The sequence below is a fragment of the Rhagoletis zephyria genome, unplaced genomic scaffold, assembly GCF_001687245.7.
Source record: "Rhagoletis zephyria isolate East Lansing unplaced genomic scaffold, Rhagoletis_zephyria_1.1 Rzeph_scaffold_02146, whole genome shotgun sequence".
Classification (NCBI taxonomy): domain Eukaryota; kingdom Metazoa; phylum Arthropoda; class Insecta; order Diptera; family Tephritidae; genus Rhagoletis; species Rhagoletis zephyria.
Window position 1 is genome coordinate 70369 of NW_016159230.1, and position 22554 is coordinate 92922.

A 22554-nucleotide genomic window follows, 5' to 3' on the forward strand; every position below is an offset into this window, starting at 1 on the left:
TGTTACACGATTTCATTATTCCAGCGACGATATTATCCAGCAAGCAAGAGAAATTGTCGAAGCGAGATTTTTATTGAAATTACCATAAATTTGAAAAATCTCGTATTACATACATTTAATTGGAAGAGTATTTTCATCATTTTCTTCTTTTTTCTTGCCTTTATTGCTTGTACAGTGAAGAGGAACTCCCACGACATTTATTTTTATGCATCCTTATTAGCTCATGAAGACATCTGATATTTTTATATTAACGCATTTTGTATTGCTTGAAGGACATATGTACGTATGTAGACATATCTATGTTAAGCAAATTATAAATAAGGAATGACTTTCTTTGGGACTGTGTAAGCACAAATGTAACTTGAACTTTTAGCTTCTTAGATCTATGCATAAAATATAACTCATACGCCGTGGTAGCAATTTCGCTAAAATCAGAGGAAGGGAATTCACTAAGTCAGCTTAAATTTATAACTAACTAAATTAAATATATGTAAAGTTTAACGATGCTACTTCAATCAAATTATAAGTAGTGACATAATTTTTGGTATCATTGGCTAGTTAGTATTTAGTACTAGTACTTATTGTACATACACAACTATTGCAAGCAGGCATACAAAGTAGAAAAAAAACTAAGAAAAATCCAAAGGAATAAGTTTGAAATACATTCAAAAAATATGTATGTGTCTATGTGCGTGCGCTCGTTTCAAAGTTTAGCTGCTAGAAATATTTTACCGGAAGTGCTGTCTGGACGATCTCTCAAATCTTGTAGTTCACGCAAAGCTTTGATTTCATCGAGAGAGGAGCGTCCACTTGCTGCGTATTGCCATTAAGGTATTCCAGGCGTTTATATTTTCAAAAAATATTTGTTAGGTTTTTATGGGATTGAAGGTAGAAATAAATAGTTACGATTATATTTGTACATGGTTAGGTATAACAAAAATCAGACATTGGATTGGCATTGGATTAGGCGCAGTAAAACAGAAAGACAATTTTTTCAACCAAAGTAAATATTTCTTTTTCAATTCTTACAACTTGTTGGTTAAACGCAATTAGGTACTTTACTTTTCTCAAGCGTTTTTAATAAAGGTATAATTATTTAAAGCTTTACATTGGATTTAGTACTGGTTACAGGTTTTGAATACAATCAAAATTTTAATAATTCAAATAATTAAATAAAAAACGCGAAAAATCATAACATACCCTGACGTCCATAGTAAGACGCATCGCCGTAGAAACTGCGCGAATCCATGCCAGGCTCACCTTTCGGCCCGGTTATCGACAAACCGGGCATGCCTGGTTGACCTGGAGGGCCAGGCGGTCCTGGTGGGCCAGGCATTGGTATATATTGTACACCTTCACCGGCTGCTGCTGGTAGTCCCGGAGGACCGGGAATACCATCACGTCCATCTTGTCCACGATCACCTTTATCACCTTTGGGCTGTTGAGAGCAAAAAAGTGTGAAAGAAGAAATAAGCGAATTTATAAAATGTGGCTGATTGAAATGAGTTCTTTCAAAAGCTTAAAGACTAATTTGTACACATATATCATAAACATTTTTTCTTTTGTACTAAAACTACATATTTCGTTATCTAAAACTGCTTCAGAATTTAAAATTTTTAATGTCTCATTTTTAACTGTGAAGATATTTAACATAGTGGTAGGCCACTTACAGTGGCAGTCAAAAATATTTTTGCTTATTTTTATGTACAGTGGCGGTCAAAAATGGATGAATGTTGTTTTCTTTTTAATATTTACAATGTTTTTCAATCTTAAATTTTTTTAAATATTTTCCTATAAAAATACGATTCATGCTTTAACGAAAACTGTATAAATCACACTTTCAAACTTTATACAGAACTTAACAAAATTCTACAAATTTTTATGTAAATTTCGAGCTTTTCAACTAGAATTTTTAGAAATTTTTTGGGTATGCAGTTAACATGCTTATAAAATTCTAGTGAAACAAGTGCAAGTTCTGAGTGTTGACAGCGTTTTGTATGCTTTTCCACATAAACATGAATTTCTTATGGAAGAATATGCGTAAGACCGTTTGCAAAAACAAAAATAAATAAGTCAAAGCCCGTTTTCTTAAATTTCGCTATTCATACGAAGAAACCGTAAAAGCTGTCTCAAAAAAAAAAAAAAATATTTAACATCAATGCGATTTTTTAGCCATTCAAAACTTGCATTTATTTTACTAGAATTTTATAAGCTTGTTAACTGCCCAAACAATTTCTACAAATTCTAGTTAAAAAGCTCGAAATTTAGATACAAATTTGTGAATTTTTTTAAAGTTCTGTATAAAGTTTGAAAGTGTGATGCATATACTTTTTGTTAAAGCATGAATCACATTTTTATAAAAAATATCAAAAAAATTTTAGCTTAAAAAATTATGTAAATATTAAAAACGAGACACCATTCATCCATTTTTGACCGCCACTGTACAAAAAAATAAGTGAGTCAAGCGCGTTTTATTGATTTTCCAAATACTGAGAGTTCCTTAATAAATAAAGGTTACTTTAGGTTAGATTATCGCGGTCGTCTATAAGACTTATTTAGATCAAGGCCCATTGTGATGTCGCATGCGGGGGCAGAAACTCCCAACCCTTAAAACCATTTTAAATTTTTCGGGACATTTAGAAGATCCCTAATTTCCACGTATCTAAGTTCCTCCAAGTTATCGAGTTACCCAGAGAGTATAGTCGTCATCTGGATAGTGTTCCTCCAAGTTATCAAAAGATTGTCTACCCAGAATGGAGAGTCTTCGTGCTTTCCTCCTCTTCTTCATCTTGACAACTACAGAAGTCATGTAATCGTAGGTCAAGTCGGTAGGCATGCTTGCCAGTCAGGCAGTGTCTTGTTACAACAGATACTAACAAACCGAAATTATGCTTATTTAGGCTAAGTGGTAAGGAAGTTGGTTTAGCGCTGAGTACCGACAACGATTTCTTGGCAGTTTTGTAAGTGATTTCTTCATGCCATCTGTCGTTCGCTATATTAGTAAGCCTCTCGGAGTAGCTTCCAAGCTTGTAAGCGTATTCCTACTTCATCGTTTAAATCTTCGGAGGAAGTTTATTGCCACAATTATTAACACTCTTCATACCGTGATAGAAACTTGGCCTAACCATCGCAATGTATAGCCAGTGTATTACTTTGGATGCCATCCCGAATCCTTTTCCTATTGATCTGCTGCAGGAATGTAATGCTACTGTTGCTTTGCGCGCTCTATCTGCAATGTTGGGTCCCCAGTTTATTTTCTTGTCCAGTTTGAGGTCTAGATATTTGGTCTTTTCATTTACTGCAAGGAATTATAAGATCGAAATCAGGTACCCTGAGCTTCCTAGTGAGGAGCACTAGGTCCATATTTTCAGTAAGTACACTAGGGTGGTGCAAAATAAGGATAATTCTATATCGAAAAAAATCCTACTTTTTTATTTTGAAATCAAAAAATTTTTAGACGTCGCTCAAGGCGCTCAAATTTTTCTATGTATTTTATATGCTACAGAACAAGTTTACGTAGAAATGGTATAGAATTCTTGAACATCAATATTTTTTATCGGAAAGCTCTGGTTCTCTACAGCAGACTTCCAATAACAATATCCATTGGTTTAGTTAACCATTTTTTAATACTAAAGATTTTTTGTTTAACGCCCCATTGCATTTTCTGGAATTTTCTGGGGGTTTTGAAAAAAGGGTTAAAAAATAATTGCGAATTATTGTTGGGAATCTCCTTAAGATTTTAAAAAATTATGTACCGTTTCTACGAAAAGTTGTTTTTTCCCATATAAAATATACGGAAAAGTTTGAGCACTTTGAGCGTCCTCTAAATATTTTTTGAATTCAAAATAAAAAAATAGGCGTATATATTTTTTCGGTATGGAACAACCCCAGGGGATTAGAGCATACAAATTCTTAGTATACGTTTTCACACGCATTTTTGAACCACACTAATGCACACCCAGTCCTCCCCTTTGCTCAAATACGGATAGAGCGTTGAGGGATCGTTGAATGTTGAAAGCTGATATAGCTATCATTTTACCCTAAATGTATGATCAGTGGTAAAGTCTGAAATGTATTGCTACAAGTAATTTTTAGCAAAAAAACCAACTTAAAAAAATATATATATATCTATATATTTCATGATCCAATGATCGGATCAAAACCAATTTAGTATGGGACCACCTCTGAGAGACTACCTTTCCGCTGCAAAAAGAATTATTGAAATCGGTTGACGTGGTGCAAAGTTATGCGGTGACATACATAAAAAAAAAAAAACATATTCCGACGAACTGATAACCTCCTCCTTTTTTGGAAGTCGGTTAAAAAGAACGCCGATTGCCATAGCGGTGATTGATTGAATTTTTTAAAATGGGTTTTTCATCTACAGGTAAGTTCTACATAAAGTATAATTTAATTTTTTTTAATTGTCAGTACCTAATAAAACCGGACACATTTTAGCAACTTGCCGGTAAATATACATGAATGACTCTGTTATTTTGCTATCTTAAAGGCATCAGTTTCTTTTTTTTACTTTCTACAAAAATAATGCTAAATATGATAAAGTTATTTTTTTTATTAAACTCAAATGACATATTTAAGTTTTATAGTTTAAGAGTCAGTGATAAGCAGGTAATGGATTTCATGAAAATTGCCTTTCTTGCTGCTAAAGAGATAGAGAATATTGAATTAAGAATGTCCACGATTTAGCTTTCCTGGATTCCATATAAACACATTTGATATTGCATGTTTGCCTTTTTTTTGCCTTTTCTACCTTTAATTGTAAAGGACAAGGAAAATGTCCTTATTCGTGATAGTATGAAAGTTTTAAACGTTCCATATTTGAATTTGGCGCCAAATGTATCAACTCAAGTTAAGGCTTTTCTTCGCGCAAATGGAATGAAAATGCTGAGAGAAATCTTCAAAATGCATCTTGTGATTGTGATTTCTAGTGCCTATTTCTCCCTAATTCGCTATTTGATTTCGCCCTCTCTACAGGGACCGAACATAACAGTTATTGATGAAATTTGTCATTAAAAAATTCACTATGAAGGATATGCTCTACAACTAAGTGATACATAGCAATCGGTTTCTTTTTTCACCGGGCATCAAGTTTGAAAATAAATTTTTACTTGTAATTTTTATGCAGAATTAAAAAAATAATAACAATTATTTTTGATTTTTATCTAAATAATCTGCAAATCGAAGTTATGTTTGATTTTTATATTATATGTCTAAGAAAACAGTTATCGAAGACTTTTATTTATAAAAGTCGTCAATAAAATTCGGTCAGTGAATTTTACTTTTAAAAGTCACCAATATAAATCAGTCACCGACTTTTATTATTTAAGTCATACGTATAAAAATCATTATAATTTTTCGCAAAATGATTTGAAAAATAAAACTCAATGACTGATTTAGATTGATGACTTTTAAAAGTAAAAATCACTGACTGATTTTTATATATTACTTTTATAAATAAAAGTCTTCAATAACTGTTATCCAAGACATTTAATTTAAAAATCAAAAATAACTGTTATTTGTAGATTATTTAGATAAAAATCAAAAAGAATTGTTATTTTGGATTTTTAAATAAAAATCAGAAATAACTGTTATTAATGGAGTAATTGAATAAAAGTAAAAAAATAACTGTTGAAGAGCGATTTTTTTAATAACAGTTGTAACTGTTTATTATTTGATTTTGCATTTTTTATAGGTTTTAGGTCGTAAAAATCCGTTCCCTGATCATAAGTAATTAAATTATATTTCGAAAGTTCATTTCCCTTCGATCTGGCATCCTTTATTTATTGTTATTTAGTATAACGATTTAAATGATGGCCAGTGAGTCGAGAGTGAAATACAACTTAATTTAAGTATCATAAAAACTAAACTTCACAATCGCGCTTAAAGAAGCTGTAACGCTTAATTTTATGCAGCATAAATTTGGATTTTATGCTAACACTCAGCCAAGCGCTTTTGCCAACGTCCACTTTTTTAATGCTAAACTAGATATGTATACTTGATTGTGAAGACCAAACAAGAAAATACATGTTTTGTATGAGAGGCTGTCTATGCCGTTTTCCTGCTTTTTGGTATGACAACACTTTTATGAAGATTATTTTATGGAGTGACGCAATGTTAATGTCATTTGCACCAAATCATTGCTGTTGATGTTGCTAACAATGTTTTGCTGGCTGCTTTAATATACTTCCGTTTACCGTTTGAGTTTGACTCTGCATTGTTGGTTGGCAGTTAGACAAACTTAAGCACTCACTTCTACAAATACACAGACGTTTAAATGGCCCATATTTGTGTAGAATTGGTTACGCACACACACACACAATTGCCATCAACATTGTCTGTTACAAACTAATTGACAATAATAATGGGCCAAGTTAGTGGCTCTACTGTGACCTATGAATGTAAGTATGTATCTACGAGTATGTTTCAAACTAGAGTATAAGTATGTATGTATGTATGTATGTAGTTGTTGCCTATTGGATGTGTACAACAGTGGCTATTATCACCAAGAATTTCATCATCAGTCTCAGTCTCATCACAGACAACATAAACATCCTATACACAATGTTGCAATTTGAGTATTCGAGTGCGTTGGCAACACTAAACAACCAACCAACGAAACAGCGGTAGAGAACCAAAGTCCCAGTAGCCGCTCTTTTCCCGCCACATTGTCTCTGACATCGCTGTTGCTGTTGAGTAATTTGAAACTTTGCTGCGAATTGCCTGTGAATTGCCAAGCGATTCGTTGCGGTTATTATTCTTTGATGAAGTTGTGCGATTTACTGTTGCCGCTGCTTCATTCTGGCACATTCATACATATGTATATACATTAGGGTGGGCCTTAAATATACGAAGTAAATTTTTACATCAGATTTCCTTAGCCTCAGCCCTTGCGTCGAAGCTACTACAGTCGAAGATATCACATATAAATTTTGATCCCGGTTGGAGACGGTTAAGGCGTGTTGCACAGGGGGTCAAAATCAGATTACCCTATGAAGACGTCTTAACCGACTCAAATCGGGACCAAAATTTATATGTGATATCCTCGACTTTAGTAGCATCGATTATGGGTATTAAATAAAAAAAATATATATATTTTTTAAATTTTTTGAGTCCTTTGCGCCTTAACCGAATCGAATCGGGACCAAAATTGATATGTAATATACATATGTCACCGTGGTATTACCGATTGAGGTGGTGAGACTGAAAAAAGTCGTACATTTGATTTTTTTTTTTGAGGACCACCCTAATGTACATACGTATGTATGTACGTACACGCTCATACAAAAGTTTCATGTTTGTCGCTTGTTTCTGCTTTATTATTGTCTGTGCATAATAATTGCTACATACTCTTACATTGTTTTGTTTTGTGGCGAGTTATTAAGTGTTTCCATGGGCCATAAATGCATATGCCCGTGGCAAGTTGCCGGCCAGCAGGGAAATAGTTGTTGATTTAAGTGCATTTGCGCATAGAGTTTCCAGTATTTACACAAACAAATTGCTTGTGCGTCTAAGCTTATTCCAATTAGGAAAGAATATGTGCCGCATTTTACACACACGACGGCATGCCAATTTGCAGGCTTCGCAGCTCAAGTATTGGAAAATTGAAATAAACAGCAAAAACTGGGAGTGCTCAGTGTGTTTCCGAAAATTATTTGGAAGTTTTTGGATTTAATATTACCAATTGAATTTATGTACATAGGTATGAATGAACTAACAAGTGAATGATAGATAGAAAACAAATGGCATTGCAGGTTTTTTTGAAAGAATGGCGGTTTAAATGAGGCAACCAAAATAACGGTGAATTTCACTTTGCTTTAGAATTTGTGTGGCTCTGTAGAACCCAACGCTCAAAGGAAAAATTAACAGCAAGTTTTTATGTTTTTAAGGTTGCTGGTTACGAGTCTAGGGTCTGATTTGAAAAATTCAAAATGGCTGATACAATATGGTGGCAAAAAAATTTGAAATCAAGATTTTATAGATTCAAAAATGGGTGGATCTATTAGGGATCTAGCATTTATCACGAAAAAGCTAGGAATCTAACGTCTGTGCATGGCGTAGGAGCTACTACTCAGTTGTGATGATAATGTTACTCATACGCCATGTATGTACGTACAATATGTTTTGCTGCTTGTGAGCTTTTCAGGATTCATCGTGTTGTAATTTGCTTGATGCTTAGGAAATTTTCTCATTATTTGGATTTTTTTCAGAATTTTTGCGTTAAAGTTTTCGGGATATTTCGTAGTATTCTGAATTTTTATGGGTAACTGGGCACACTGAAATACGTGAAAACTACGTGGCAGAAGAATTTGCAAGGGGTAGCATTGACCTACGGTCAGCTAACTCTACGAATGTTGCAGGCGTTCTCCTGTCTTCGTGTAAACACCGACTAAAATCTGTTTTCATTGAATTGGCCAACAAACCATGTGCCGTTCCTAAACAAATCTGGCCAAATGCCAATGAGAAAATATGCAAAAGTGTAATACGAATTAAGGATTTCTTTCCCTGATAGTTCCCACATTAGCTCTTGCACGGCAAGCGACTGCGATGCAATGATAAATTATCAGGGCGCTAGGTATGTTTTTCAAACCTAAATCATCTCTAGAATTATAGAAAAGGCTCAGTCTTACATTTTATTCGACTGTATTTGAGTTCTGATTGGCAATTCAACAATTCATCAAACGGAAGCGGTCCAGAATCACTGAACAGTGGCTGCGTAGAACGAGTGTTGCCTTTGTGTCTACACGTCGATAGTTTTCACTGTCAAACAGAAGAAAGCAAATCTGAATAGCGTTTGTTAAAAATCGAAATTTTTTTCCGGCCGGATTTGTTTGTAATACAAACTTTGTATAGAAGATATACCATTCAATAGTTTTAAAGTGCGTTATCAATGAATAAAATCCTAATACTTCCGTATACGTATGTATATTCGTACTTAAGCACCTTTGTACATATGACTATACGTTAGGACGGGTTACTTTTTTTTCTGCCTGTAATTCTGGACAAATTTTCCGAGGAAACCATGGGTCTAAAATCAACTTGCAGTTTGCCAAATTGCGAAAATAGGTTTCGAATAAAATGTGAAAATTTTCACCTTTGTGGCCTTTGGTGGAAGTTTTCAGAAAAGGTAAGTGCAGAAATGGATTCTTGATACCAAAAAACCCCTTAAAGCATGTTTTTGTACAAAATTTAAACACTTCTTTACGACGCGACAGCAAAATCCTTAGAAACTTATTTTCGCAAGTTGGCAAACTCTAAATTGATTTTAGGCGTATGATTTTTTCGGCAACTTCCCTTAGAATACCTTCAGTGCTATACGCGCATAGTCGAAAAAATCTCCCATACAAATTTAAATGAAAAATCCCTTGCTAATAAAACTTAGGATACTAAACTCAAAATGCAATTTGTTTTTGGATAACTTTCACTGTAAAAGTAGTTTGAAGTTGAAAATTTGAGTTCTTGCGGCATTCACATAGGTATGTACATATAGTTCGTTCTATTTTCAAAAGTGAATTGTCAAAGAACAGAGCTTGGCTTATAGGTTTGCAATAAAGTTCAAATTTTGCCAATTATTACAAATTTTATTAAAACTATTTAATAAGTTAAATGAACTAGATATTACAATATGGGTATCAATTGAACTGGTTTTGAAAGTGCTTTACTTCTAAACGACACGTAAAAGGGTTGCCACATGTTTAAAAAATCAAATTCACTATAATTAAGGGAATAAGGTAATTTAAACGGAATGTAATCAGAACAAATCACTGATTGACAATGTATGTATTTGTAATAAAATATGAAATACGATGTCGCTAACCTTTGGTTTGACACAATTATTATTTTAGTTTAACTAAATGTGACTTTACAAACAGGTGGCAACCCTCTTCGTAATATGTGCAAGCTAAAACCTTCTTCAACCTCTTTCCTCTGACTCCCATATGGTGATGCCTATCTATTTTAATAACCTAATTTCTTTAATTCCAATGGAATTTGATTTTTTAACAGGTGGCAACCCTCTGCACGTGGTTACGAAATAAACCCATTTCATACACATTTCGATTGATATCCATCTCTTAATAACTCATTTAATTTATTAAAAAACTTGAATTTAATTTTGTAACGGGTGGCAACTCTTAAAAAAAAATAATTAACCTCTTTTGCCTACAGGTCAAGCTTTTTAATCTGACACTCCATTTTTTAAAAATATAACAAATCGTGCTGATCTGTTGGCCCTGACAAAAAATTAAAAAATGAGTTTATGCATTAGCAAAAAACGCATTACTTCAAAAAGTGCAAAAAATGAGCAGGCAATAAAAAATTATATATTTTTACATATATTTTTTATTCATTCCATTAAAGTGTACTATTTTTTGAAATTTTAATTAAAAAAATTGTTTTCTGGAATACCACAGGGACACCCTGTGTTTAATTTTATTCCAAAATGTTTAATCCTGTAGCTTTCTACTATCTATGTGGAAATAAAAAGCATCAAACCAACATTTTATTTTAAAGAATGTATTTTTGACATTTGTTTCCGTGAAGAGGTTATGCATGCCTATGCCCCTATTAAAATTTTTAGTATAAAATTTGTCGAATTTAGTGGCTTTCTGGCGGCATATAATTTATTTTATAGAGAAATTTATATTTTTTGGATTTGTGCCCACTTAGGCCAGTGACTCATTCCCATCTGAATGGCAAGCTTTTTAAGCTGAGTCTTTAGCACATTTTTGGATATAAAATATGGCGTTGATTTTTTTAAATTTTGTTACGAACGGTCTTCTGTGAACTATTTCATAAGATATTCTAAAAAAATGTTATAAGAATCACCGCTAAGTTTAAGTTGGTCGAGACTTGCACTAAAATTGTATGTGCTATAAAACTCCATAGCCAAAAATTTTATAAAGGTTCAGATTAAAAAGTTCAAAGTTCTCTATAAATTCCAACTTTTATTTATATGGTCACGTGGCTTATCACGTCGCCACTTGTTTGAGTAACTGTACAAGCATATTCCTTAATTATAGCTATGCAGTTTTAGTTAAGTTTTTGACCTGCTTTTAAGCACTCATTTCAAGTTTATACCAACATTAAGCTGATGAATAGTAAACTTAGAAAGCTGCAGTTAAATACACACTAGACAAAAGTTACTAAGGTAATAGTTGCAGCGCCACCTCCTTGCGCTATCGCAAGCTGCACAATTTTACTCTGCTTGCGAAAAGGAAAACAAAAAACAGTAACTACATACTTGTGTAGCAAACACAAGTAAAAGTGCTACAAACATACAACACAGATAGTAAAGATGCCGGTGAAACATTAAAAGAGTTGAATTGTTTAAAACATAAAGTTACATTCGCATTGCTTCGACGTTGAGTGCGACTTTGTATGAAATGAAATGCAAAGCGCCAACAACAAGAAAATAATGCCAGCACAAAGTTTATTACTATGCTCCCCCCGCTCCCTTTTTTGTAGTTGCTGGGCGCACACCCCTGCGTTGTAAAACAAAAACGCGCGATGAAGCAATTTTGTCGCTGACTCAGATATTTAAATGCACAAAAGTGACACAAAGCAGCAAAGCGCGCGTTGAGTGCACGCGATGGATGGAGGGAGGGATGGTGACGGCATGCAATTTGCATTTGGGCCATAGCAAGTGGCGCCACGCGACGATAGGTGCTGCAGGTTGAGCGGGTATGGCAGGTATAGCGAAGCGAAAGGGTTGTGTAGCTAAAGTGGTAAGCTACTTCAGTTGCTCTAATTAATATTATGCATTTGTTTGCTATCGCCGCTGTCCCAAGAATGATAGAATACAAGATTGCGCCAATCGAGTTGAGAGCAACTGGCCGTGACGTCAATAAATACCAGAATGAGAGAGCAAGACGAACTCGACAAGAAAAAGAGGAAGCATCGAACAAAAGGCAGTGTTGCCAAATATTGAATTTGAAAAAGCACCAAATTTTTATTGGTGTATTTTATAGACTTTATATGCATACATAATTTTATTGTAAGGATGCCGATTCAAATTAATAAAAATCAATGGTTCTTGCACAACGGTCGATTTCTTCTGGCATGATTGAAGGTGCTGCACATATTTCGTTGTCGCTTATGATTGTCACTGTACCATGATTTTGTTAAAATTTTTGTAAAGTTGCTTACCACACTTACGATTGCTATGAATTTTGCTTCCATTTTTTTAAGATTTTCTAATTTGGTGTCTTCAAACTAAAAACAAAAGCACCAAAAATGCGCCAAGCACCAAACTCAAAAATTATCGCGTTTTGAATACCCACTAAATTTGGTGCGAAAAGCATGAAGTTGGCAACAGGGAATGTAAACAAAAGTATTTTATGACGTCAGCGATTAGGTGGATGCTGTCAAATCGACGAAGAGAGGGTTAGCGGTCCGCGAATGGCGCGACCTTTATTTTCTGGATCGTGCCGCTGTCCGCACTATATACATTCATACGTGTATACAAAAATACCGTTGCAGGTTTGTAAACGGGTCGCTGCAGTTAAAAGCACAACGGGCAGACTTTCGGCGGCGAATAGGGTTTTGGTAAGCGATGGCATCCACTCTAATAGGCACACCGCCAAATTGTCTGCGTTGCAAGTTGCGTTTGAAATCGCCTTTTCATTTTGGAATACAAAAGCATTCAGCTAATATCTACGTAGTAGCATGGTTGAGTGTTTCACCATCATAGTGGTTATCCTAACTTATAACTTCTCTTTCCAGTATTCGAGTATTAGTTTCTTTTGGTGTTGAAATATTGAAAAAACTTTGGGAGGCCGAAGTGCGGAAATAACAAATTCAAAGAAAATTTAGTTTTTCATTCCGCTCACAGTCATTAATTTCAGTAGGATAGGACATGAGAGCTAAAATATGATTTTGAATTAATTCCTCTCGGACACTTATTTCAAATTCTACATTGATATGAATCTTTGATTTCGATGATGAAAACTGGATTATGTTTTTTTTTGGGAAATTGATATATAATAATGAAATTTTTGTCACGTTCTTAGGTGCGCTGCTTTCCTCTACTCTTTGTAGTCATTTCAAACCGACCTTACCGGACTTTTTAGTGAAGAAGTCGCACAAAAGTGAGATGCAATCCTTACTGCTTACTTTAGTAAGGGATGCAAATGGTTTAGGCAAGGATTAGAGACAAGAGCCACTTAGCATTAGTAACTGTTTTTGTTTTTTGAATTTTGAATTGTGTCGATACATAGTGTGCTTTTTAATGGCGTTTTCGTTTCTTCAAAAAATTTTGACTTTTCACTGCCCGGTTAGAGGGCAATAAGAAGGTAATATTTTTCAGCAGAAGCGATAACGCCATAATACAATAAAAAAATTTTTTAAATAAAATCATTAAAAAGAAGGAAAAAAGTAAACCTAGAAAATAAAAAATAGATACAAAATTTAAAAAATTCATATAAAATATTGAAAAAAAAAATTATTTTTAAGTCAATAGAATTAAGTAAAAATTAAATTTAAAAAAGAAACAAATGATATTAAAAAAAGTTCCTTAAAATTACATAAATGCAATTAAAAATTAAAAAAAAAAAATTTACTCAGCACAAAATATATCTAAAAATAAAAAGAAAAAAATTAACATTTTTATTGAGCTTTGTACCACGATTGTTTATTAGGAAAAATTTAAAAAGCAACAAAGTCTTAGCAGTAGAAGTTATAGCAGCTATTTCGGAGATCACCACATCTCCTCATCAGACTTTTCTTTTTTCTAGACTTCAGCAGGGATCGAACCTGCGTAATCGATGTGCAAAGTCAGAAGCGTTAACCCATGAGCTATGTACCCCCGTGGTCGGTAAAAAAAAAAAAATGTGATCGCGTCGGACTGTCGCTGATATGGTCCAGGCGACGAAGACTAACCCTGGCATTCAGTAAGCGGTCTCAAGTCACTAATAGTGACTTTTGGTGGTGAACTTGGATTTTGAGACTATTTGGTATTCAGTACGCTGTCTCACATCTCTAGACTCAAAAATAAATCACTAATTTCTCGGCTGGCTTAGAGCAGGTCATAAAAATAGAAGTATGGAGGAAAAGCTTATTTCTTTCCACTTTATTAAAAAAAAACGCGAAAAAGAAGCGAGGAATCTTGTTCAACAAGAATTTTATTAGGAAATAAACCAAAATGCTCTAATATCATACAAATGTATTGAAAAAAAAATATTTCTTTGTTTTTAAAACATTAAAATCTAAAGATTGTTAAAAAAATAAAACTATTAAAAAAATACTAAAAAAAAATTAAAAATCCTCTACGCCCGAGGAGGACTTGAACCCGGACCCTCTCGACCGGAAGCCTAATGCTTTGACCACTCGGCCATTGGGACTCTTCGGGCGGCGCGGCAAAAGGCATACGTAAACGTTATCAGTTGACTGTCTGGGTTTGTTTTCACCACACATTTTTGGTGAACTTTTTGTGACTCTCTCTTACTGAATAGCCAAATCATCTCAAGTCACAAAAATAGTCACTAATTGCTAATCTCAAATTGAGTGACTTGAGATGAGACTGAACTACTGAATCCCAGGGTAAAAATCAGTTGATAGTCGAACCAATTCGGATCAATCAATTTTTTTTTTCCACCAAAAAACCTCCGTGGCCTGGACTGTTAGGTCAATTCGTGTCTGAGGTCATAATTACAGTAATTAACACGATTTTACAGTTGAAGAATTCTTTCAAATCAAATTTTATAGATGAAAAAATTATACATATGTATGTATGTGTAATCATCGAAATTATATAATACAAGTTATAAATTAAATTGAAAGAAACACAGCCTAGATGGTATTCAACCAAACTTTTGAAAGAATTCCCACTCTAAAAATACACCTGCCAGCCGTACATATATAACTGATGCTTCACGTAAACTTTCACTGTTTTATGAAGACTGAAATTCGCCGAATTCTACCACAAAATAAATTTTTTAGGTTTATATATATGCATGTATACACACACAGCTGTACTTGTGATTATGTATGTGTGCCAACAAGTTTTATTCGCAACCAAAAATTTGTTTTGTTTTGTTTTTGTTTTGGCTTAAGTGCTGCTCAACGCTTTTGCCGGTCAATGAATTCTTCATAGTTGCGCTTGGTAATGCTGTCCGTCCCCAGCTTAATCGCGAAAATGTTAGTGAGCAGACAGACAGAAAAGGCAGAACTAACAGAATTGGGCCCTAGTTCGCTGCTGCATAATTTTTATAAGTGACCAGAAATAGGAAGCAGACAAATTTCTATAATTAATGTAATTCTAAAAAAACTCTATGACTCACAGAGTCGAAGATATTAATTATTTCAATACATTCTGAGGTCACTACTGGCTAAAGAGATTCAAAAATTTTAAAGTTATAAAATTTATTATAAAAATTTCTTGCTTTTCAGCAAGAGAGATGGCAGGCAGTCTCTATCAGTTTAGCTCACAAATGCATCCAAAACATAAACGTACTCGCGCGTATTGGCCAGCAGCGTTACTTGGCGCCTTGCTGCTGGCGCTTGCTTTTTAAAACGATGACTGCGGATGGTTGTTTCATTTTGCACGTTGCACGATGTGGAAGATAGATATTCATAGCATTTTAGGAATGCATTACAAGTAAAATGGGTTTGGCTGCATTCATTGGGGTCAACATTAGCGCTAAAATCATTTATTAAGTTCGCTTCGCTCGTTCACTTTGTTGATGTGTTCGTTATGCGCTGCGTCAGCTGCCGGCTTGTTTGCACTGCAACTCTTCGCTTCTTCTAATGGTCGTTGCTTACCTTTGCCGGTTTGTTTATACAACAAAATTTTTGTTTACGGCTAAAGTTTTGCTTACGAAATACTTAATAAGTGAGAATTTTATTTTGTGTGCAAGCTTTTGTGCTCTAAGTGATAACCCTAATTGCTTAAATTAAGTCACAAAGTAGTTGGTGATTGGCAGGAAGCTAAGAGAAGTTGTTGGCACTGTAGTAACGGGAAGTTTTGGTTTGGTTTTTTCTTTTCTCTTTTTAGAGAAAATGCTAATTTGATCTTATAAAAGGATAAAAGATTGGTGTATGTAGGTATACATATAAACGTAAATATTCAAATTAAAGTTTTATTAGCGGGGGTGGTATTTATTCGCATTGAAAAGAGTAAATGGAAATATTAGCAAGAATATTTATAATATTACAAATACGAGTTTGTGTGAAATTGGGTTCATAAGCAGGAACTATCTTTTTCTTCGCACAAGAATTCAAATGAAAAATAAGTATGAACTGAGCTAGGTCTCCATCCGGTATAGGTTAAAACAGATAAATCCTCATCGTTAGTGAAAAATACTTGCGGCTCGAATTCGAAGTTATGAAATAACAGGAAAAGAAGTCTCGGTTTCTCTACTAAGTTGCCAAGCTGAAGTAACCTATTACCTCTCTAAAAGCAAAGTTAATCCAGTTGTATAGTTTGGGATTCTTTCTTGAACTTTACCGAACATTGAAATTATAGATAATATGTATTTTAGACAAGTCATCAGCAAAATCTTTCATAGAGGATTACCAAAAAATCAAAAATTTAGTCTTATTTATACGAAAAGGAAAATTTGAAAGTTTCAACTCTTCTGTAGTATTTATGGTAGTGTAGCACCATTGTAAAACCCACAATTTCTATGTTAAATAGGTGATGAAAGAATATGTAAAGTCGCGCTATGAGTATAAGAGCAGCGGCTCATAATTCCTTGTTTGATTTGTTACTCAAGAGGAAGCACTGAAGACGATGTGTCGACTGATATCTGTAGTATTTTTTGGAAGAAAGTGAACAAGTTTGCCACAAGAGATCCAGATATTCTTCTATATAGCTCGGTAAAAGCATTCTTTGCAGATGGCTCCAGGACTAAAAGTGAAAGCTGGTGGCTTCTGCATGGTTACTTCACTGAATTTTAGTAGACTGTATACTTAGTTTGAGCAAGGTTGAGCGGATACATATAAAATAGGGGTGACAGCCAAGCTGCTCTAGAGGCCCTGAAAATTACTAGTATCTTTTCAAAGATTGTCAACTAATATAAGTTCGGGCTGAACTATGTGCATTGAACTTATTACATAGGTACTGGAACACTATAATGATAAAGTCCAAAAAACTAACTGATAAATTGGCGAGCGTCTAATTGGACCAGACTACGTTATAGAGCCAAATGTTGCGTGAAACTCTCAGGTATATCAAGGCTCTATTGAAAAAGATTCATTAAAACCATTGATGAAATACTGATACCCACAAAGCAAGTAACCATTTCCTGAGAAGACCAGATGGGGCAGTTGCAAAATTTCTTTTCAGACGAGACACAATCAATAACAAGCAAATAGGGACTTTCCAGCGGCACAAATGCACATTACGTAATCGAATAATCGTTCAAAACTTCGAAGGCGATATATCGGAATGAATGGATTACAATCCAGATTACTTTTCTATAAGCATGTCCGCTTTGTGGATGGCGTCCTTTTGCATACTCGTTCTTTTTGTAATCGGAAAGTATAATGTGACCGAATACTCTTCGGGCGCTCATTACAATACGTATTCGTTTCTAAACTGTAACCAGACTGCGTACAATGTACATTACAATTTAAATTTGGTCCGCGGTATTTTAATTAATTATTTCTATGAATTCCGCAATGATATAAAAATCAAACATGATGAAGTTATTTAATACAAAAAATAGAAAATACATTTTTTTTTTAAATCTATCTCACACTCTCATGGAAAGCCGAGGTAATTAATTACGCACATTTTGATACCTTAACTGATTTTTTCGAGATTTTCGAATATCGTGACGAAATAAAATAACAGATATCTTCTTTTTTTTGATAAAGAATGTAAAAAAATATATTTCACAAAAAAAAAAAATATTGAGGTGTAAATATTGTATGGAATGACCCATTTGTATCACCATGTGGGCGCTAGACGAAAAGTTTTCAAGAAGGTGATAGTTTGTGAATATTTTGAAGAGGGTTAGTTTGAATACTAACAAAGTTAAATTCAAATTATTTAATAAGTTATATAAATTATTAAAATTTTGGTAGCAGTCGAAATGGGTTTGAAAAGGATTTATTTCTCAACTGTGTTTAGAGGGTTGCCACATGTTTAAAAAATCAAAATTCAACTTCATTCAGCAGTTATTTAAAATATTCATCATCATTCTAGGCGAAGGAAATTTGGGTATGTTTTAGCTTGAAAATACTTTAAACGACGGTTGCCGCCTGTTTTTTTTAAAGTCGAATTTGATTAACTTATGTATATACAAATTAAATGAAATATTAAAATGCGGATGTCAGAGGATAGAGTGTTAAAAAATCTTTAGTTACAACATTTATAAGGTTGTAAAAGGGCTGCCACCTGTTTAAAAAGTTACATTCAAATTACTTTGTCAATTAGATGAATTATCAAGAGATGGATATCAATCGAAATGGGTTTGAAAAGGCTTTATATCTGCCTTTATTTAGGAGGGCTGTCACGTGTTTGAAAAAGGGTTTAGCTTGAAAATACGTTTGAAAAGGATTTCCACCTATTTGATAATTGAATTTAGTCAACTTATACACAACTTTTATGAAAAATTAAAACTAAGTGCAGGCTAAGTGGTTATAAAAATACTTCTGGCATTTTCGCTATCAAATGTCGAATATTTCTTTATTCCGCCAGCTATTTTTAAGATGGTGTTTTTATGATGATTGAAAAATGTTTAATTTTTAGGTTTAATAAATTTCAAAGCCTTTTATTTTCGTAGATCAAAAACTGAATGAAAAATATAAACGGCTTTCAACTAAAAATTGATCGTGCATAAAAAAATTTAAAAAAATAAATATTTCATTGATTTAAGGTAATATAAGAACAATTGTTTAACAACAAGTAATGTGTATCACTGCAGTGTTCTGGGCGGCCATGTCTTAAGCGCAAGACCCATAACTCTGTCACCTAAGCTATAGACACAAATCGCCTTATGCTTAGCTTACAATAACTTCACTTATTGCCTTTTGCAGGTCTATTATATACTCTTACAGTGGTTTCATATTTTTTAGTTTATCTTTTAGAAAAAAGTATCGTAAATATTTAAAAATTCGGCTAAAAGATTTGAGGCTTTGCCTGCCTTCAAACTTCTTTAACAGCCTCTCGCAGTTAGGTTTTTAGGACCACTACAACTTCGTTTATAATAGCAAGTGGTTCAGCAGGTTAATGCTGGGATACGCGCTTAAGAAGAATGTGCTGACTTGTCACTTAGGAAGGATGCACGCAAGGACAGCTACATAGTACATCACCGAGTGAAAGTATGAAACTTTCTCTCACAACTAAAAATACATATTTACTACAACTAAATAAAAAATAATGAACAATAGACATGTTAGTTGCTGCAAAATGTTACTCACCCCTTCTCGTCCGCCATTTTCACCTTTTTGTCCTTTGTTGCCCATGTCACCTTTAGGTCCTGTAAGTCCAGGTCGCCCCTGAAACGACAAAAATTTGCCTTTGTTAGGTGACTTACACCTTCTTAAACGTAAACAGTATTTAAACTATAACTTTAGTATAAAATTAGCTTTAAAATGTCTCAGGAAGACTTTACTTTCCTTCAATCTGTTACTAACAACATTCAATTATCAACAAAGAAAACAAATTGTTCTGAAAGTTGTCATACACATTGTCGCAAATGGCCTAGTTTTGCTACAAAATAAATGCAAAAAAATAAAATAAAACAAAATTTTACCAAACCACTCAAAAGCAGCGCCAACGACTTTGTAGCCAACAGCAATGGAAAGTTTTCAACAAAACCAAAGAGGAGCGAAGCTTAAAAGAAACGAAATACACGAATTTGTTGCTTAAAGTACGAACGTAGTAGGTAAGGTCAAAATGAATCAAAGCCGCAGAGCAGAGGAAAATGGAACAACAAATTTCCGCATAACCGCTTGGTTGCAAGAATATTTCGCAATCGAGTAGCGTGGAATTGTGCAATGGGTAGCACAAAAATACTTTGGCGGCATTGGTGGTTACAATTGTTTCAAAGTGGAGTATACTTGTTTTACTTAATATGAATATTTCACCAGTTTGCGACTCTATTTTGCCAATGCAGCCACATTTCTTTGGGATTCAGGGTACTTTACTTAAATATAAAGTATGAAAATTTCAGCAAGTTGTTTAGCGTTAACAGGGCGAATGAGTAAGCCTTTAAAGCCGTTCAAGAAAGCATACATAGGTGTGGCACGAAATATCTGCTGTTATTCTGAAAAGTTATGGATCAATATGTACTTTTAACAGGTGCTGAAAGTAGTTCCTCTGTATGTTTAAAGGGTAGATGAAAAATAAACTCATGGTGAAGGCTCTAATGAGTTGTTACGTTTTTCGACTACAACTTGTTTTTGGTCGAAAATGTGCCACCATTTTTCTTAAAAAGGCATTGTCTTAATTTTTGTGTAAATATCTAGATTTCATCGCGAAATTGTATTTAAATGAAAATCTAAAAAATCTATACTAGAAAAAAATAAAAACGACCACTCTTAGGGCCGGTTTCTCTATCTCCGGTTAACACTAATCCCCCGGTAAACATCGTTACCGACCTTATCGACTCCCTGTTATATGCATGGAGTTAGAACGTCGATAACAATGTTTAACCGGGGAGTTAGTGTTAACCAGAGATGGAGAAACCGGCCCTTACTCTTATACCCGTAGTTGTGTATGTAACGTATACGCCCCGTAACACCATACGCACCCCTTTAACAGTTTTACTCGCACGCTTTAATGTAAAAATCACATTATTTAAAAAAAAAATTTAATATTAGCGTGGAAGATTTTTACACAGTACTCTCTATGCGTATATTTATTACTTTCGTCATGTATATAACAATGAATGAATTTCTAGTGTGCCAATAAAAATTGTAAAAATGGAATTTTAGTTTCTCAACTAATACTAGTCATCTTTCACTCAATGCAATTATTTTCGTTTGGCGGCACGCTTGTTTTATTACCCTACATTCGGTAGTTTTAAAAGAAGAACATTTTCAACGTTTAGTTTTAGCATTTTCAAGTATTCTAAATTACTAAAATTAAAAACAAAATCGTAACATTGCAAAAAAATAGCTACGACAGATATACCGCATACCGCCATTTTATTTTAGTTTGGTGGCACACTCTTGAAACTTCACAGATATGTTGTATTTGATGCCAACGTCCATTGCCTTTAATTTTAATAATCTGTTTGAAAACTTCCCAAAGTTATTAAAAAAAGAAAAAACAATTATGATTTTTTCGAGTGACAAAACAAAGTAATTTCGGTATTTTTTCGCCTAAATAAACATTTTAAGGTCAAAATTGTTCAAATACTTGATTTATGTTTTATTGTACTTTTTTCTGGAACTCCATTGATTGAAATATATGTAAAAATAATGCTTTAGCATTTATTTTACTTGCAAGAGAAGGAAGTGACACTAAAAAAAACAACTCGTGAGTTTTGCTCGTATAGGCTATGCAAGGCAGTTCCGCGAGCAGCTGACTCAAGGCTAACTATTGATTGTGTTAGTATTTAATATAGTATTTTCGTGGACCGTTAACTGCAGGTAAACCGTATAGAGTTATGACAGGAATATATGATGTCCCCTCATAAGAGACTTTTGGTAGTATCGAAGCAATGTCACTGAGAAAAAAATGCTGAGATTAATCCACTTCGTCATCTTCTAAAAACTACGGAAATATACGTTCGAAGTCATACTGGGTCGTATCGAATGGGTTCCCTTGTTCATTAATTTTGTAAGAATCAAGAGATGGCGCTTACCGAGCTAAGAAAGCGTCTCTGACCATCCACGGTCGACTACCGGCCAGGAAGGACTTCAGCAACTTTGCCTGAGAAGCGTTTTATAAACAATGACCACCTAAAATATAATCGTGCTGATATGCATTTCATGAAGTGAATAGATTTCCTTTTAAGATGGGTCATGCATCTTTCCCATGGGTCATTAACTAAATGCAGAGCTTTTCAATAAATGGCAACCAGTATAGCTTGCTCTCTAGGATAACGCCCAAGTGCTTGGCATATTCAGGGAGCACAAGTGAAATTTTGTTGATTTAGGGAAGCTTGGTAACACGCACCTAACTTCTTTTAGTTAACAAGACTGCAGACTGCCTCTGACGATGAGTGTCACGCCGTCAGCGTTGATGAAAATATGACAGCGGATCCTTTCGGGGTCCACCAGGGCGTTGTTGACTTTAGAACTAAACACGCCCCATTTTTGAGGATAGGTTGATCTTAGATAAAGCCATTTAAGCAAATCTGCCTTCAAGCTAACCTTTTTTTTTATCAAATTCAACAAAACATACATCCGCACTTAAGTACGATTTTGATAAGTTGATGCTTATAGCTTAAGCAGCCTCAAGTTTTATTCTAGCAACAAAAAAAAAATAAGATTCAACTGCTAACAACTGCTAAGAACTCCCTCAAACTATAGGAAAAAATGTCTATTTTTCTAAATGCAATATTCTCTATCTTACAAAAAAAATCTAAACTAATTTCCACTTACCGAATGCCCAATATCGCCCATCGGACCTGGTTTGCC

General features: G+C 34.1%; 1 protein-coding gene across 1 annotated transcript in view; it reads right to left on the reverse strand.

Annotated features, from left to right (window-relative positions):
• Positions 1-22548, reverse strand: part of LOC108366109 (collagen alpha-1(XV) chain-like) — a gene marked incomplete at its 3' end in the record, with an annotated part of 91360 nt that extends 68812 nt beyond the window's left edge. The window contains exons 1-4 of the mRNA XM_017620410.1: positions 22519-22548; positions 19384-19461; positions 1201-1438; positions 733-813 (exon numbers count right to left, since the gene is read on the reverse strand). Coding sequence (XP_017475899.1) covers positions 733-813; positions 1201-1438; positions 19384-19461; positions 22519-22539 — 418 coding nt within the window. The remainder of the gene's footprint in view (positions 1-732; positions 814-1200; positions 1439-19383; positions 19462-22518) is intronic.
• Positions 22549-22554: the final 6 nt, after the last annotated feature.